General features: G+C 32.4%; 1 protein-coding gene across 1 annotated transcript; it reads right to left on the minus strand.

Annotated features, from left to right (window-relative positions):
- Positions 1-439: 439 nt before the first annotated feature.
- Positions 440-20134, minus strand: LOC126736125 (facilitated trehalose transporter Tret1-like). Its single transcript, XM_050440350.1, has 2 exons — positions 19951-20134; positions 440-1966 (listed from the first exon to the last, which is right to left on the minus strand). Exons 1-2 carry the CDS (start codon positions 19997-19999, stop codon positions 645-647), a joined length of 1371 nt encoding a protein of 456 aa, XP_050296307.1. The 5' UTR covers positions 20000-20134; the 3' UTR covers positions 440-644.
- Positions 20135-20732: the final 598 nt, after the last annotated feature.

Here is a 20732-nt window from a genome sequence, read left to right on the forward strand (position 1 = left end):
ATCGGGAGTTTAAACTTCTATTATGTATATACGGACTGGTGCATAGGACAGTTCTTCAAGTGTGCTATGTTAGTTAAGGATAAAAATAAAAAATAAAAAATTCGAATCAAGTGGGAGTCGTAATTTAAACTTTTTCATAGCCGCTGTGATTTTGGTTGCCATATCCTGGATACCGTATTATGGCGGTTTTAGGTGGTATCTGTACTCAACATTTATATAGTCACACTCAAAACTGCTTACAATAAAGCACACAAGTTTAGTAAAAGTACTTAAAAAAACCACTAAAAATTTTTATTTTAGCTGAGAGTATACACAAGCGTCCACACTTCGCAAAACTAGATTTCTGGCATATCCCACCAAAGTCCCATGTGAAAGCTTTGAATGCTCGGTACGTTTCTGGTATATTATGAAGAGGATCAATTAAATAATAGAAGCTAAATTGCGTTTATTTATAAATATAATGTACTAAAGCTTGGACATGGTATATATGATATTTTAAAAAGTATATACAATAAATAATCATCCCTTAATAATATACTAAGAACATATTTGTACGGTGCTACAGTTCATCCCTACAAATACACAGTATTTATTTAAAATCTTAATCCATGGTTGCCTGCACTTTTGGTGGTAACACTTTTCAGCTACCTACTAAGAAGAGCGAAAATTTCCTTAAAAGATTTGCCTTTAGTTTCAGGCACTTTAAAGATGCAAAACACCGCACAACAAACCATCGAAACGGCAAAAATGAAAAAAGCATTTGCAATTCCTAAATACTGCACAATATACGGATATACCAACGAGAGGGCGAAGCCAAGTCCGAAGTTAATCGTGGTACAAACTGTAGTAGCTACAGCCTTGATATTAGAAGCCAACAGCTCACCCAGAATCAAAAATGGTACCGAACCCAAAGCAAAATGATGAAAAAAAGTGAACGTCATCACAGAAGTAATTGGTACCCAGCCAATGTTCTGCACGTCGGTCCCTGTGTTTTGCAAATAGAAGTAAACACCTAAAATAGTATGAGACAGCGCCACTATTAGACTGGAAATAATAATAACCGGTCTTCTACCAAAACGGTCTATAACCTGAGAGTTTGCAACAGTAGCCACAAAAGCCACCGCACCAATGAAAATAGCAGAATACTCAGGTGATACTGGACTACCCGCAGTCTCAAAAATCGACTGAGCATAACTCAGCACAATAATAATCCCCGTCAAAGTATTAAAAACCATTAAAATCACACAAATAATAAACCCATTAAGGCTCCCCTTGTTCTTAAATATATCAGCGAAACCACTGTTCTCTTTAGAGTTATCCCCTATTACCCTCTCGATTTCCATCAGCTCCTTTCCAACATTACTATCGCGCCTCAAAGCCATCAAACTCCTCTTGGCAGCCTCACTCTTATGCCTCAAAACCAAATCGAACGGACTCTCGGGCACAAACACGTAAACTGTAACGCAAAATACCACAGAAGGAATTACGTTCACCACACTAAACCACGTGACAGGCAAAAAAGGCCCTATCAAATAACCCCACAAGATCCCCAAACATGAAGACCCCAAGGAAAAACTGTTCAGTAGCCCCCTATTAGATGGCTCAGCGATTTCTGATAAGTATCCCGGTGTCACAGCCCATGCCCCACTCACCGATAACCCCATTAAAAACCTCGCTACGAACAGTATTTCCACTTTGGTAGCGATCGTGCATAAAATATGAGCAGCCAGTGTAGGAAGTCCAGAATACAGTAAACTTTTCTTCTTTCCCAATTTATGGACCAAAAGACCCCAGATCCAGGGTCCGGCGAATGCGCCGAGGTTTACCAAGGCTACCAACAGACCGGATTCGGTGGGTGTGATCGGCCGGTCCAGCGGGTTGATAGTGGGGTCGTTGCTTTCGAAGATTGGGATCAGCGGCGAGGTCCAGGAGGAGCAGATTCCGGTGGAAAAACAGGAGAGATTTACTGCAAATTAAAGAAAAATTGGTTTGCAATGGAGCTACGTTTGGAGATCATATTAAGATCGGCAAGATTACCAGATCTAACTTCTTCGTCTATCTCTAAATACATCGGAACGTTACGAATAAACTTTGTTTTTCTTTTTTTTTTCAGTTATTGCCTTACTCCACCTTCTTTTTGTAATGCATCTCCTATCGCAGATTTGCTCTTATCATCGCTATCCAAACCTTGCTGACTGTCACTATGTAGCAGACGACTATTGGTCGTTTTGCACCTGGAAGTTTACGTCACCCAGCCCAGCCAGAACCTATCTTCGATCTACGTCAAAGAATAATTGATGCGTGTCGCAATATTGATGTTGCCACTTTCCAAAATGTTCGTAAAGAGTTCTCTAATCGATTTTTTTACTGTGTCGAAGTTAATGGTGCATATTTTCAACATCTTTTTTAGTGAAATAGTTACATTTCTGTGTTACTCAAGTTTAATTAGTTTAAATGAAAATAGAAATGCCAAAAATAAGATTTTGAAAAGCTGCCATTTTTCTATGGGTAGGAGTAATGACTTAGTATTGTAGGACCATAAAGCATTCAGTGGGAGCTTTCAAACGATATATCGCGTGACCCCTATTTCTATTTAATTTTCTTTTTCAAAATGGCATCCTGTCGGTATTTTGAAGATTTGAAAAATGAGCTAGGGATTAAAAAGTAGTATTTAGTTAGTATAATAGTCACTTTTGGCTCAATCTTTATTTTTTCCTAAATTTTCAATTTTAAGGTTATGTCTTCTTTTTTTGGATATATTCCAGTTCATACTACTAAAATACTAACAGTTAAAAATCGACCTATGTGAGTAATTATAAAAACAAACTTACTTTGATGAATCATAATACGTATAGTAAGTACCAAGTCTTGTCAATAGTTTAATAACATTCAAAAGCCAAATTCTTTAATTCTTCTTGAAAACCTTAATAAAATGCATCAGATGCCGTCAATAGAATACGAGGTCTGGCTATTAAATAACGAGACTGGTTACGAAAAAGGGTTTTATTATAAAAATTATTATACATTTGAATGCTCCCCTTAAATATACTCACCTCCCCCCGCTACACATCTTTCCATACGTTTTTTCCATTGATCGAAGCAGTGCTGGAAGTCTTCTTTGATGAGGGCCTTTAGGAGCTCTGCCGTTTTTTGCTTTATCGCTTCCATCGACCCAAATTGGGTCCCTTTCAAAGCAGATTTTATCTTCGGAAACAAAAAATAGTCGCACGGGGCCAAATCTGGCGAATACGGCGCGTGTTCGAGCACTGGAGTGCGCTTACCGGCCAAATACTGCTCCACAGATAGCGCGTTATGGGCAGGTGCGTTGTCCTGGTACGAAATCCACGAGTTGTTTTTCCACAACTCGGGCCGTTTCTTACGAACTCGTTCTCGCAGTGTTGCCAAAACTGACAAATAGTAAGTCTGGTTGATAGTCTGACCCTTAGGAACCCATTCAGTCATCACGATACCGTTAATGTCGAAAAAAACGATCAACATTGCCTTGAATTTTGATTTTAACATCCTTGCTTTTTTTTCCTGGGCGATTCAGGCGTCTTCCAATGCATCGATTGCCGCTTGGTTTCAACATCGTATTGAAAAATCCACGTTTCGTCGCAAGTAATAATGTTTTTCATCAGTCCGGGATCTTTTTCTAACCTTTCAAGGAAATCTGAGCAGGCCTGTTGGTCAGGAGTCAGGTTTTTTAGCACCAACTTCGCATAGACTTTTGTCATGTATAATTCCCCGTGTAAAATTTTTCTAACCGTTTCTTTATCGGCGTTTACAGCCTCGGCAATCATCCGGGTGGCATATAAGCACAACATACATCTATTTGGAGAAGACAGCGCGACCAAGTTACGTGATTGGTTGACGCCAAATAGCAGTACGAATTGCTCTAGCAGGGCCAGATTCTCGTACGTATTGCTTACATGCAACTTTTTTTGGCGCTAAAACTTAGTGTCTTTAGTTGTTTCCAGGTTAGAAGTGCTTAAGTAATATTTTCGAGGTCTTGTTTATAATAAAATGGCGTTGCCTAAAGATCTCACTTTACCACAATCTTTTAATTACAAAACAAAAGAAATTACGAACGATAATCACTGTATAACACTTTACGCGAATTTAAATAGTGTCGAAACATGTGATCTATGGGTTCAAGAATATTCCAAGTTAAATAACACAAGGTGGATGGTACGTGACAGCGCTCCTAGTTTAAAACTGTTTGTATGTTCGTAAGTATTGTAAGGTATTTTGACATTTAACTGATACAATTTTTTAGTTATACATAAGGTGAAAATAAAGGCTTGAACAAATTGAATTAAAATTCGGGGGTATATTAAAAAAAAACGCTCAGATTCGTCGATTTTTATTTTTAGCTGCGGATTTTTTTAGTTTAAATGTATGTATACTTACAGGGTGGTCCAAAAATAGGTTTTTATTTTTTTTTGTAAATGTTTTTTTCATTTTCGCAAACAATTAACTCCAAGACAAGGTACATGAAACGTACTTAGAGTTTTACACAAAATTCAGACATTTGCATTAAAAAAAATGAATTTGATGGTCATATCTTATGTTTGGGCCACCCTGAATGCATAAATTTATGGTAAGAAAACGCGCAGCTAAAATTAAAAATCGACGTATCAGAGTATTATATTTTTGAACATATAACCCTGATTTTTAAATGAATTTGTTCCAACCTTTACTTTCTCACTGTAGAGATATAAAGTGTACCTAATTCAATATTAAATGCATAGCATGATGTCAAAATACTAGATATAGCTTTCTATGTAGTATTTTGACATCATTTTCGGAGTGATAAAATACACACTAAATAAACAAGTAATAAATAAGTAATAATAATATTTATTTTATACTTTTTAGTGCGTTAGAAATGTCTTTTTTTTAGTTTTTAGACTACTTATATATTTAATTTTAACGGTGCTGCCTCTATATTAATCAACAATCGACTTTTTTTATCTTGCTTCTCGTTTCAAAAATAATATTTCGATGATTAGAAAAAAACATTTGTTGTAATTTTATAAACTCAATATTTAAAGACATAATACATGTTTACAAAAAAAAATACGTGTTCTATCACAGGTCGTTTAAAACGAAAAACAATCCCAACAGGAAATCTAAAAATTGTTCATGTGAAGCAAAAAGTACAATTGTGGTTAGAGTAACTACAAAAAATACAGTCGCCAAGCATCTTCATGTTAAGGTAATACATTCTTAGATTGCGATTTTTATTTTATATTTGGCAAATATCGCACAATTTCAATATGAACCTTGCAGGTGCCTATTTTATTTTATTTGAAAATTACAATAAATAATAAACATTCACACAACTTAGGTACTGCAGATGCACTGTCAGCCTTGCAAGCTCCATTAGAAACCAGGCAGTTGTTTGAGAATCATTTTGATAATGGAATGGGGATAACTGAATCTGTTAATTATCACTCAAATAAACTTGAATTAGAAGGCAATGAAGAAGATCTTGCCAACGATTCGATAAACCCAAAATATCGGACAGTGTGATATTGGTACGATAAATGGCGAAGTGTTAATTTAGGGGCACGTTTTGGAAAAGGGATGTTGAAGGTAATGCTCTAATGGTTTCAGTATCCTTATAATTTTTTATCTTAATATTTTTGTTTGTTTTTATTAATATATATTTTACTATACTTACCATTTCATTATCTTTTTTTAGACACTAAAAGAAAAGCAGCCGCAGTATGCAGAAAAAGGTATTACCGTTGATTGAATATTTGGGAAGATACGCAACCTTATGGGCCAAAGCGTGACCGCAAATATGCGTGAAAAATAGATGGCGATTCTCTCCAGTATGCGCGAAAATAATTTCGTCCGTCGCTTCTCATTAGTAATCGGCCAATCATCCCTGAGTCGTGTGGGAGAGTTTTTGCACAGGTTCGTGTTTGCACTTTGCCGTATTGCAATTTGGTAGTTGTTAAAAAATTGTCTTGGATATCATAATCACAAATAGATAGATATATGTAAATGTGTTTAGTTTGTGAGACAATGGCTCCTTTAGGCAAAATTAATTAGTGTGCGTATCGTGGGTGCAATAATGTAAGAAAATGTAAAAACAATGTTCTCAGTTTTTCAAATTTCCGATTTTAAAACCAGTGTTGCTTAACCAGTGGATAGAAAATATAGGCAATGCGGAAACATATGTTATGGATAAAAATTTATTAAAAAACAAAGTGGTTGGCCAGAAACATTTTGACAAAATATATATTGCAGTAAGTAATAAGCGAAAGAGACTTTTAAAATTAGCTGTACCAATTTCATGGAAAGGTATTATTTTTGATATTTTACTGTTTCCTTCCAAATTAGTGTTATAAATTTACTCTAAATTATAGAACCGGCCTCTAGAAACACAATTTCTTTGCCTGATACCTCATGTAACGCTCAAAGCCTTGAGAGTTTAGATGCAAAAGTTTCATCAATAAATTGGGAAAATGGTAAGTAAAGAATATTATAATATTACTTAAACTTGACACTTTATTTTTTAGAGGCAGATTTTGTTAACTGTTGTATTAAAAGTACATGAGTGGGTATACTTTTAATGCTCATTCTCGTGCTCGCATTACTGAAAATATTCCTATTTGCCCTTTTGCATATTTTCAAACTCTTTTACAAGTTGGTGACAAACCTTACCTATTACGACAATAAGTATTATAATATTATTATAACTATAATTATTATTATATATTACTTACATATAGACAGGATAATTCTTTTAATGCACAAATGTAAATGGACGGTAGATCTCATCATTTTAGGATAAAAAGTTTGTTTGTTTTTTAGCAAAATTTGGAAATGTCTATCTATTTTAAGAAAGCTTCGCTTTTCAAAAAAAGTTCTACAGCAAACAAATATTTTAAATTTAACAGGCCACTTAATTTCCTAACTAGAAGATGTTAAAGACGTATCACAAACATTTTTGGGCGGGATAAAGAAGCTTTTTATAGGATATTACTTTTTATTTATAGGGTCTATATTTACATCTATAGGTATATATTTATTTATGTAAGATTTATTTTTATTAATTTTTATTGGTAATGGTCTACAGGTTTCACCTATGTAAAATTTACCACAAGTACAAAGAATTTTATATATTAGATTTTTATTAAGTTCATTTTAATTGAAAGGTTAAGTTTTTCTTAATAAATATCGTAATGTGTTTTGTGATTTAAAAATAATTCTTATGTTAAATTTTTTAGCAATGCTTTTTATCTTAAATAATCTTCTTAAATAAGACTTGTCGTAAAAATTGGTTGATTCAATTTTATACGTGCATTATCAAACTCTAATTAAACTAACAAACTAAAATAATTATTTTGTATTAAGATATCTTTATTAAAATCTTTTTCAGTTGTTAAATATTGATTATTACAAGTAATGTATTTTTAATAGTATTTTCTAAATTGATTTTTGCTATAAGTGACGTAATACCCAATAAAATAAGTAACTTATAACAGATCTAAGTAATAAAATACAGTGAAAACTACTTTTGGGTGATTACTTTTCAATTTTCTGTTAGATACTTTAGCCTTTGACGGTGTTTCGAAAATCGTAATATTATTATATATATTTATAATAATCCTAATATTTAACAAACAAAAAACTGAATGCACTGGTCAATTTTGAGCACTTGTACTTAAATGTCTCTAAATTTACCAGATAGTATAATACAAGTCTTTAGAAGGTTTTTATTTGTAGATACAATTGATACAAATGTATTGCCTGGCACGCATATTCAAGTTGATATTTTGCAGCATAGTCCAAAAAATGGTAAGTGTTTGGTAAATTTTTCCAAATTTGCTTTTGTTTGCAATAAAATCTAAATAAGAAATGAATTACTTGAATTTTAAGGAGATATATTTTCTTTAAAAATTAGTAAAATTGGTAACACTTGATCTATTCTGGTCTTCGAATAGATCAAGCATATGTCAACGAGTAAGCATATGTGAGAATGATCAACCATAAACCATATGTTTCTAAATAAAGGAAGTTAAAATTTTCTTTTAAACTTTAGTGTTTTTAAAGAATTTGAATATTCTTTAGCAATTGTCCAAAAATAATTCTACACCTGTTATTTTTAGTGATATAGAACAAATTTAGCTTTAACTGGCTGGTTGTAATATAATGATACAACTTAAGAGAGAGGTATATAATATTTAATAGGGATGATTTCAACTACTCACTAGAAATTACCTCGTTGAAAAAGTAATTAAAAGGGTTATTCAAAACTGCAAGTGGCCAACATGGCGTCGACAAGAAGAAACAAAGTTGATTATGACTCTCTTAAGAAGGAACGTTGTATTTAAAAGTTAAAGATGTTAACTTGTAAATGAGAGAAAGTGTTTACAACAATGTATAAATGATTTTATTTTATATTTTCAAATAGCGCCAGAAAAAAATAAAAAACCATTTTGGCAAATTTCACCTTTTTCCTGAATATTAGGAAGTATTTGGCATTTTTCTAATTTTTAGATTGCATTTATATTGCCTAATTAAATATTTACTGCTCATCCTTATTTTGGACATCCTGTATAATCGCGATGAGATCCTTCATACTGTTAAACAAAATATTTGTTTTTTTTTCTTATTAACTTTTTCTAGTTTTAAGAATTAGTAATTAAGTGTTTGCCTGTATTGCAAATTAAAATGTGGCCTATTTTCTATATTTTATAGTGTTGTTACACCCTTATTGAAAACCTTTTAAATTTTGGGCTTTTATTTTTATATTAATTTCAGTTAAAGGTATCTATTTTTCAATATTTTTGTCCAAAAAAAGTGTACTTCACAGATCTCACTACCCTACACAGTTTTTGAGATATTGGCTGGTTTCACAAACCCGTATTGTCAAAAATCACATTACGGGCTACTTTTTGCAAAAAATTATTGACTCTAAAAACTATAGTACCGTATATAGATATTAAATCTTTAATTATTTAATTTACTCTTTATATTTACGTGAAACCTACCTATATCATCACCTTTATTTAATATTTTTGTTAATTTTCTAATTAATAAATAAAAGCTTACTGAATTGTTGTTTTGTTTTTATTTATTTATTTTTGTCTCAAAAAAGGATATTGGTAAGTAATTTATTATTTGTTAATAAAATTAGTTGTAAGAGATAGCACCTTCCAATACATTACTTGACCACCACATTTATCTAGTTATTTATGCGAGATCACAGCGCATTTAAATATCGGCAATAACAAAATAAATAAAAGCGCTGTTATCATCATCGCCCTTGTCTTAAAAAAATAACAAAACGGCCGGGCGCCCAAAGATTCCCGCGTCGTTAAACTGCAAATGGTCAATATAGCGCCGACAAAGAAAAACAAAGTTGATGATGGCTCTTTAAAGACAGAACGTCGTATTTTAAATTTAAAGGTGTCATCGTATAGGCAAGAAAAAGTGGCCACAATAATTTATTCATTTAATAAATACTTTTGTCGTATATTTTGAAATAACGCCAGAAAAAAAATAAAATGATTTTGCCAAATTTCAGTTTTTTGCAAAATTTAGGAAGTATTTAGATTTTATTATAAAAGGACACTATATTGCTCAACTTTCCTCTAATTATACCACCTCTATTGACGTCCTGTATAACCATGATGCGGGGTCTTTAAACAAAATGTTTTTTTTTTGTTACTAGGTATCTTTTTATAGTTTTAAGTATAGTTGTAACAACTGGTAATTGAAAATTTTCCTGTGTCGCTTAAAACTTAAAATGTGGCCTATTTTCTATTTCTATTAACATCCTCACTTACAACCCCTTACTTTACAGATCTCACTACGCTGCACAATTTTTCAGATATTGAATCCCATGACAAAATGGGTTACTTTTTACAAAAAATTATTGATCAAGAAGTTATATTACCATCGGTATTAAGTCTTATGAATTATTTCAATTATTCTTTATAATATTTACGTGAAACCTACTTATATCTTAAAATTTGTTCCACATATGTTTTGTATATTAGTTTTTAGTTAATTAAGTGCAACGGGTTTTTTTTTAAAACTTGACCCTCTTGAACACAAAATGGAGGAAACATAATGTTTGTTGGAATTATAACTTGTATTAAACTTTGTTGGTAATTTTGTAAAAATAGCTTTTTATATTTTTGTATTAATAATAATATTTTTGTATTAATTTTTGTCTCAAAAACATATTTTGGTAAGTAATTATTTGTTTACAAAATGTAACTTTTAAGAAATTTCAATATGCCTCCACCCTTAAGTATATCACTTATCACTTGACCACCACATAAATGACACCGTGTTGTATGTTCAAAAAAAATAATAAAAACATAGTTGGCAGCATCATCCCATATCTTAAAAAAATATCCAACACGGCCGCGTAACCGGAGATTCCAGCGTCGTTGAAAACCTGACTCAAAGAAGCCAAAAGCCAAGTCCACGCAGCTAAAATAAATCGTTCCTAGATTTGACGCTTTGCGGCAGCACCACACGGTGCACAAAACTGAACGGCAATCCGATAGTCGACCGGGTACACTTTTTAACATAGGATTGCGTATCTTCCCAAATATTCAATCAACGGTATTACCATCATGATAAGAGAAGATCCTTTTACTGTTGTCATAATTACGCCACTCATGAGAAGAGCGCATAATTTGCCATGCGCTGCAGACATTGTGTTTGTAGACAGTACCGTATCTTATGATGCAGATAATCATTCAATAACTTTCATGTTAACTGTGTGCTCTGCAGGTGCTGTACCACTAGCAGTAATAATAAACGCAGGACAAATAATTCAAGACTATAATGCGGGCTTTGAAATGGTAAAAGACGCTGTTGGTGAATTTGCTTTTAATGGAAAAGGATATCCTACTTACTTTATGACAGATGATAGCGAAGCAGAGAAACAAGCACTTAAGATAGTTTTTACGCATTCAAGATTATTGCTGTGTTCTTTTCACATTGCGCAATCTGTATGGAAATGGTTGCTCGACAAAAATCATAACATACTGAAAGATCATCGGCAACAATAATATTATTCATTTAGAAACATTTTAACTGCATTATTACCAGAAGATGCAATTAATGCGTTTTATAAAGCCTCAAACGAAGACATATCAAAACCATATCCTAATTGGATAGAATATATTAGTAAATACTGGACCCGACGTGAAAGTTGGTGTTTGGCTTATCGTGATATTAATACCCACGGACATCAAACGAATAACTTTTCCGAAGTATGTGTACGTCTATATAAGGACATAGTACTTTCTCGATGTAAAGCTTATAACGTAGTAGCCTTAGTTGACTTTACTTGTACGATTTTGGAACAATATTATATACGACGTCCTAGAAATTTTGCTAATAGAGGATACAGTGAAGGTAAGCACTTATTAAAATCACAAATTAAAAACGCTAGTTATCTTAAAAAAGAACATAATAAAAATAGATGACTTTACATACAAAGTTCCCAGTGAAAAAAAATGAAAACGTGCTATATGATGTTAACATAGAAATCGATGGTAACTGCTCCTGTCCTATTGGTCGACTAGGTGAACACTTGTCCCAAATGCGGAAAAAATCATAAATTGAAAGAATGTATTTCTGAAGAAAAAATGTGTATTAATTGTGTTAAATTAGGTTCTCATAACAAACATAATGTAAAGTCTATCTCTACTAACCACTATAGCTTTGATAAAGATTGTCTTTCCTATCAGAAATATCTTTTAAAGCTTGGATCTCAAATTAATTACGAATAACTTTTTTTACTGGGATAAATAGCTATTTTTATAGTTTAATTTATATTTATAGTTTATAAGAAATGGCTAACAAACAATTAAATTCTTATTTAAATGTAGCCAATTTAAATATTAGATCTTTAAAATATTAGATAAATATGATATTTTGGGTATAAGTGAAACGTGGCTGAATGAAAATATATTAAGCAGTGCGGTTTCTATGCCAGGTTATAATTTTTTTAGAAAGGATAGATTAGACAGAGTTGGGGGTGGTGTTGGCATCTATGTCAGGTCAATGTTTCAGTGCGAAATTGTAAATATTAATGTTAATAATGTAAACTTTGAATTTATGCTCCTAAATGTTAAAATTGGTATTCACAATATTGCAATACTTATAATATACAGGCCCCCTAAATCGAAAGCGTTTGAAATTATAAATTTCCTGGAAGAAGTTGTTCCACATCTTTTAGTGACCTATGATTATTCAGTAATTCTCGGAGATCTAAATATTGATATGTTAAAACCTAATTCATTATATTCTATGCTTAACTCTTTTGGGTACGTACAATTAATAAATGAACCAACTCGTATAACAAATACTACTGCAACATGCTTAGATCCCATTTTTATCAATACTAAAGATATTTGTCATAAAAGTGGCACCGTTGTTTCAGGTTTAAGTGATCACAATCAAATACCTTTCTGCACTTTAAAATTAGTAGTTAAAAGACAAAAACAAAAATTTATAACCATCCGCAATTTTAAACATTTCAATGAGATATATTTTAGGATCGATTTATCACAGATTTACTGGGATAATATTTATTATCTTGAGGACATAAATAAAAAAGTTCAATATTTAGAACAAAATATTAATTATTTATTTAATATTCATGCACCCTACAGAACTATAAGAGTCAGTAAAAAGCCAGCTCCCTGGTTGACAGACACATTAAGACTTATTTTAAAGGAACGCGATAAGGCTTTGACTAAATACAAAAATCACAAGTGTTTAGAAAATTGGAGATATTACACGGAGTGTCGTAATTTTGCGTTGGCATCAATAAGACGAGAAAAAGCTGCATATCTTGCAAGCTTGGAGAGTGACAAAACTGGTAAAAAACTTTGGAAAGGTCTAGAAACTTTAAATATTAAAACAACCAAGAATAATAACGAGCTGCCGTTTAATATATCTGATCCAAATCAAATAAATGATTTTTTTGTAAGTGTTTTTAATAAATCTGATAAATGTGTAAACAAAATTAACTTCTACTCCAGTAATAAATTTACCGAGGATAATTTTCATTTTTCGTTAGTAGACCAAAGTACTGTCGAAAAAACTATAAAAAATATTAGGTCCAATGCCTCTGGTGTGGATAACATAACTCGACGTATGTTACACTTATGTCTCCCTGATATACTGGATCATGTCACTCATATTATAAATTGTTGTTTGGAGGTAGGATATTTTCCTACGGCCTGGCGTGAATCAGTGGTATGTCCGATTCCCAAATCCTCCAGTCCTGAAAGTATTCAAGATTTGCGTCCGATAAGTTTGCTTCCCGTAATCTCCAAAGTTCTCGAAAGAATAGTCTATATGCAGCTGTCATCATTTTTAATGTCAAATAATATCCTCCCTTCCCATCAATCTGGTTTTAGAAAACATCATAGTACAGCTAGTTCACTTCTAAACGTCACCGATAATATCATGCGAGCTCTTGACAAAAAGATTTCAGCCATTATGATAGCCCTTGATTTCTCGAAAGCATTTGATGTCATCGATCATGATTTGCTTGTAGCGAAACTGAAATATTATGGCTGTAGTGAGGTCGTTTTGTCCTTTTTTAAAACTTACTTATGGCGTAGAACCCAGAAAGTGAGGGTGAATAATGAATATTCTGCTTCGAAAAACATTATTTCTGGTGTCCCACAAGGGTCGATCCTAGGCCCATTATTATTTCTTATATATACTTCAGATTTACCCGGTCTAGTTGAAGATTCTGAAATACATCAGTATGCTGATGATACTCAATACATACATTATTTTGACTCTGCTAATTTTGATAACGTGGCTGATACTATTAACGCTGATCTGAACGTAATAAATCAATTTTCAAAAGAGCATAACCTTGTCATTAATCCTAATAAAACAAAAATGGTTTTGTTTTCAAACCGAGGATCACATAAAAATATAATGGAAACTGTTCACATTCAATTGGATAACGAAACTATTTTGTTCTCTGATACTGTGAAGGTTCTGGGACTTACAATAGACAATTCTTTAAGGTTTAAGGAACATGTTAATACTCTTTTGCAGAGGTGTTATTTACGCATGCGTATGCTTTATACCAATAAACACATTTTAAATTTTAAAACTAGGAAAAAACTTGTAGTGGCTCTTGTTTTATCTATTCTAAATTACTGCCTTATAGTTTATTATCCTTGCTTAGACCAAATAAATCGTTACCGCCTGCAACGCGTGCAGAATACTTGCTGTAGATTTATTTTTAACCTCGGAAAGTTTGATCATGTATCAGACTCTATACTTCAGTTGAGGTGGTTAACGCTACCTTACCTATTCAAATTCTTCACTTCTACTTTTCTTTATCGATTATATGTTAGTCAAAGACCTGAATATCTTTTTGAAAAGTTAATACCAAGAAACCATGTTCACACTCGAAATATTAGATACAATATCTTGACCATGCCGCACCATTCCACGGCTCTATTCGAGCGATCTTTTACTTATAATGCCGTTAAGTTCTTTAATACTTATAAACCAATATTTAATACTTCGTTAAATGTGTATAGGAAATATTATAAACTTTTGTTTTTAAATCAATCCAAAATATAGTCTAGTGTTCTGGAAGATAAATACTTTATATATACTTGTTTCTTTTTTTGTTTTTTTTTTCTCGTTTTCTCCATTTAAACTGTGAATGTTAGGAAGGTTAAGAGTTAAAGAGTAGCTTTAAGCTAATCTTCGCCTTCTTGGCAATGTAGTATTAAGTAATATTGTAAGATTAATATTGCTTTTTTTTAATAAAGACATATTATTATTATTATTATTATTATTATTAGGTAAGACTTGGAAACATCAAGCGGGGGTATACATATTTTACTACGAAAATAAAACCGACGATTGTGAGAATCGTTATCAAATAGCACGTTTGGCTTTGGGTGAAAAGGCCAAGTCAATAGAGAATTTTTCAGACCTCTTACTAGTTTACAAGAAACACATTCACATGTTTCTACATCAGCAATTATGGATCAGTTACCTGACCGCCAATTTGTTGTTGAAATAGATAATGCAGCGGTTAGTCAAAATGCACGTCTATCTGACACCCAAAGACCATGTACTGATAACGCCGAGTTATTATCATTCAAAGCAGTATTAAGGCAAAAATTCGTGGGAAAGTTTTCTATGTACAGTTGGAAGTAGTATACCTTTAAGACGGAGTCACACAGCAATTCGTGTACAACCTACTACCATTGCAAGAAGACGACTTGGAGTTACAAGAGGTAGTAAGAGAATGCCTAGTGGTAGACCAGCTCGAGGAGAAAAAAAACCAAAATTGGTGAAAAGAAAACGAAATTTAAACATAAATGTGGAACTTAATTTAGCAAACGCAAAATCGCATGGCTGTGGCCACTAGTAAACGGCAAATAAAAAAAAAAATAGTTTGTTGTTTTCTGTTTTCATTTTGTAATATTACTTTTTGATAATTAAACTTAAAAAAATATGTCTACGTTTTATTTAATTCCCCAAATTACATAATGTCCATTAATCTAACGCTAGTATAGCGATCTGTACTATTATTTGGCTGCTAATCCGCAAGCTGCAATACGTACATGAATCTGGCGGTGAGCTAAAGCAATTCGTACTGCTATTCCGCAAGTGGCAATACGTACTTGAATCTAACGGTGCGCCAAAGCAATTCGTACTGCTATTTGGCGTCAGCCAATCACGTAACTTGGTGGCGCCTCCTTCGCCAAATAGATGTACAGTCAATATGAAATACATTGTGTACTTTGTGCTTATATGCATCCGGGTGCTCATTCGACGATCTGCACGCACAATTTGGTTGATTTTGGTCACTGTTTCCGGAGTTGAAACAGTGACAGGGCGACCTGAGCGCTGGTCATCTTCAGTGCTCTCTCTGCCCTCACTAAAGCGCTTACACCACTCAAAAACACGCGCACGAGAGAGAGAATTTTTCCCCATAGGCCTCTTGCAACAATTTATAGCATTCAGTCGGAGTTTTTTTCAATTTAACAAGAAATTTAAGATTAATGCGTTGCTCTTGTTTTTCGTCACACATGGTTTTCGGCACGAGAAAAAAACACGTTCGTTTTAAACCGCTACTGCACGAATACTATAATAGTGATTAAAACGTGTTTTTGTACGTGCATAGACAAGATATCTAAATACCCAACGCACTACTCGTTTTTTTCCCCACCCGTCTAGGGCGCCCTCTAGGCACGCAGTATCGTTATTTAATAGCCAGACCTAAAATTTAGGCCAAAGAAAATTTTATATGAAAATACCGTAATATTTATAAAAACTACAAAATAATTTATTTCAAATTTCTTTTATAATGTAAGTTGTGGCCCTATAAAGGACCGATTTTAAAAAGAAAGGGTTTTAATGCCCCCGTAAATGCTCGAAATGCTGACCATCACGCTCTATGCATTGCTGAAGCCTCTCATGGGTAGATAGAACTGCAGCTTCAATTTCGGCTCTCGGTATGGTATGTATTGCATTACGAATGCGGTTTTTCATATCTTCCCTAGTCGTAGGCTAAGTCTGAAATACAGTGTCCTTTAACCGCCCCCATAAATAGAAACCAAGACAGGTTAAGTCTGGGGATCGCGGAGGCCATGGAAACAGGCTTCCTCTTCCAATCCACCGCTGTTGAAAAATGTTATTAATATGCTCTCGCACATTCCTAGCAAAATGTGCTGGACAACCATCCAACTGCAAAAACAAATTTTGCCGGACTTCTAGTGGCACATCTTCCAGCAACAACGGTAATTGATTTACCAAAAAGTCGAAAAAAACATTGCCATTTAGAGATTGCTCAAAAAAATATGGTCCAATAATGTTGCCTCCAAGTATACCACACCACACATTTAAACTCCAGCGCCCTTGGTGCTGAACTTCACGCAACCAATGCGGATTTTCTGCAGACCAATAATGCATGTTATGCAGGTTGACTGTACCGTCACTATTAAATGTGGCTTCATCGGTCCAAAGAATTTTAAATAAAAAATCTCTGTCCTCGCGTATCATGCCTAATATCCAATGGCAATAGTCCAACCTACGGTCAAAGTCTGCTTCTTCCAATGCCTGATGTAAATTAACATGATATGGATGCATTCTATAAATATATTAACAAAAAAGCTGAACTTAAATAAATCCATATATGGCGATGGCTATTAGAATTTACCTATTGTCCTTCAAAATATTTTGAATCGTTGTTCTTGATATGCCTAATTCAAGGGATAATGCTCTTGTGCTAACATGAGGATTTCCTTCAATATATCCCAGTACGATGTTAATATTGTCCACATTTTTTTTAATTCTTGGCCGTTGAAACCTAGGCCGAAAACTACCATTGGCTCGTAAGTTCGCCACTAATCGGGGAAAAAATCTAACATCGCAAGGACTTCGATTTGGATATCGAGCAGCATAAACTCTTTTTGCTACTGCAGCATTTTGAAGATATTCAAAATAAACCGCAAGCATATCAACAGCTTCATCGTTCGTAAAACGCATTTTGCAAAAACAAAAAATGCTCAAGTAACGTAAAACTTTTGACAACTTACTATTGACAATTTGAGGAATGTTTATAATTTGAGTAGACATTTGTTTTGTTGCATTCCATGGCCTGCTTTCTAATAATTATTTTTTTCGTATTATATCCATAGTGAATATATAACATAAAATAGGTCTGATTTTTGATATAAGCATTATTAATACTTACCTTTTAGTGATATTAGGTAATATTTTCAAAAATGGTAAATTTTGTTTTCAAAAGTAGTGAATTTTAAAAAATTCCAAAATAATTAGTATACAAAAATTAAAATTTAAGGGTATAAGATATTCTTTGGCCTATATTTTAGGTTAGGAACAAGATATCGAGTTACGGTTTTCGCAAGATTATTTAGACATCATTTAGCTATTTTGACTATAAGTTTTTTGAGAAAATTAGTCATTTGTGTCAGAAAGCCGAAAAAAGCCCTCTAGCGGCGAGATGTAAAATTAAAAAAACATGAAATATAATAATATTCGTAGCTTAATAATAGCTCTTTTCAACTAGCCCAAGTTTGATAAAATCGGCTAAGGCGTTTTTAGTATACAGGGTGTGTTTTAAGCCAACTTTTGAACACCCCCCACCACTTTATTTTTAGAGATACAGCAAAACTATTCAAATAAAAAAGGTTCGGATTAGTCTCTACTTTAATAATCAGCTATTTTTTTGTTAGGTTAATTCAGCAAAATTTACAGGAACATCAGTTTTCTAGATTCAAGATTGCAGTTGCGCCCCTTAGCGGCCATTTTAGAAACATGAAAATATTTTCCAGGTCATTCTCTTGGCCATTTTAGTAATAAATATTTTTATCGCAAGCTTCTACGATGAATAGTTTCTCAGATACAGTACCTCGCATTCTTATTTGGCCACCCTGTACTAGGTCTTGTTCATAGATTATTTATATTTAAAAAAAATCTTTAATTATTTCTAAAAACACCAAGATATTGTACCATGTCAAAATATTAACATGTAAAAATTAATATGTTGGATTTATTTCTTAAATAGTTTTACGTATTGATCATATTATGAGGTTATTTAGTTCTTTCCTAAAAATGTAAGGGATCTATGGAAATGATAGAAAAGAAACATAGTTAAAGACGTAACTTTCGTTTCGTGATTAATTATCATTATCAGTTATCATTTTCATTTAACAGGTATGAAAAGTTACAGACCAATTATACGAAAACAATATGACCACTACAAACATTATGTTTAAACATCATACTTATTCAGCTCTCAGAAGTCAACATTCTCCAGTCAGAAGTAGAAAGAATAGATTTAGGTCAGAGCAGATATCTTAAAAGATACAGCAAAGGTTGAAGTAAATAATATAGACCTGATCTGCAAAAAAAACTTCACTAGATCGCAATAACTTAAGAAAAGTAGTACATAATATCACATATAGTAGCACACATATAATATCACATAACACTCAGTAAGTTTATACTTCATGAAATACACAAAAGACTTAAAGCTTTCCTATTTCCTCATATATCAGAATAACAAGCGGGATTTGCCCCTGGAAAAGGCTTAAGAGAACACATCCTTAATGTCAGACAGCTAATTAAAAAAAAACGTGGATTTAATACCCCTATGTTTATGTGACTTGTGGCTTACACCAAGGCCTTCGATAAAGTAAAATGGCAGCATTTATGGTCAATACTAGCGGAGATGGTGACACTTCACCACTTAATTCAACTGACAAGACGGCTATACGGAAATAACAAGTGTACATAAAAATAAACAACACATATTCCGAAAATCCGAGAGAAGCAAAGAGTATGGGCCAAAGCTTAATAGGAGTAAGGCAAAAATCATAATAATTGATAGAGCATATAAAAATATTTTACACTTGAAAGAAATTGGGAGCTTCGAGGTAGTAAATAGTCTCTTAAACGAAATATTATGATTATTACAACAAACTAAAAACGAATAATAGAAAGAAAGAATACTTTCTTTCAATATTATCAGTTTCTATTCAGTAAGTCCCTGGACATGGAAATAGTGTCTTGACATAGAAACTTCATCCCACAAAAGGATCACAACTCTGTGTAACTGTAGATTAATCAGTATTTTTGTTTGCTTCAACCAACAGCTTGGAGATCTAGAGATATGGATTTTCTAGGCAATCACTAAATTTAATTTCTTCATATTTCCCTAATAGATATCAAAAAATGTGTTGCAACGATATTTTTTCTGAACAAATTCAACTTTTATCTGGTGTGCCACAAAGCCTTTGCCTTTGCTTGAAAATTTAAAAGACTTGCAAAATAATGGGAGATAAAGAATAATAATCTATAATATATCAGGTCATGTTAATAGAATATTACCATAAAACCTACAATTAATAAATGCTATAAACAATTAGTAAAACTTACAACAAATGGCAGCAAAGTAAATAAAATAATTTGGTTTTTTTCGGTCCATCTTCCTTAGTGCCGCAACTATTTAGGATACTAAAACTTTACAAACTCATAGCGCGGCTTCAATATATAAATAAATTTTATCACTTTTTAAATAGTATAACTATTTAAGATTTATTTACAGAGGATTTCGTTTTTATTTTTCGTTATTTTTACTCGTGTGTTAATACCAGACTTGACAGCTGAATGTAGCTTGTTTAAATAGGATTTCCATTAAGATCTGTAACGGGGTTATTAGCATTTGTTTTATTGCTTGATTCGTGTTAATTGCCATTATTATTTTTGTTTGAGTAAGCTTCAAATTTAATAAAATTGTTTAAATAAAGAAATATATTAAAAAAGTATTTTTAAAACTATTTTCAGGGTGAGTTTATTTACCTTTTAATTTAAACAGTGTGTTTACAGCAAAGGATCCTCTATCCTTAATTTTTCTTTAAGAGATTCAAAATTTAATTTTGTTTTTTTTTTAAATATTAAATTAATTATAATTTGATAATTGAATCTTTATAAGAACCACCTAAAGCAGACCTGAAAAGAAAATTTAAAAAAAATAAAAAATTTGATAATGATATATTTAAAAAAAAATTACACACTAAAAAATGATTTTTATTTCGGTTATATCAAAAAAACCCAAATCTCTCTTAAATCTTTAAGTATCATGAGAATTTTGAAAAAATAAAATAAAAATTCAAGAAAATGGATTAGGGTTTGTTTTATTGGCTTAAAATTTCCAGAAT

The sequence above is a fragment of the Anthonomus grandis genome, chromosome 1, assembly GCF_022605725.1.
Source record: "Anthonomus grandis grandis chromosome 1, icAntGran1.3, whole genome shotgun sequence".
Taxonomy (NCBI): Eukaryota; Metazoa; Arthropoda; class Insecta; order Coleoptera; family Curculionidae; genus Anthonomus; species Anthonomus grandis.

Coding starts and splice junctions, on each gene's coding strand:
- LOC126736125 (XM_050440350.1), bottom strand. CDS start 19,999: ATGGACCGAAAAAAACCAAATTATTTTATTTACTTTGCTGCCATTTGT. Junction 1,967..19,950: donor TTACTTTGCTGCCATTTGTT/GTAAGTTTTACT, acceptor TTTAATTTGCAG/TAAATCTCTCCTGTTTTTCC.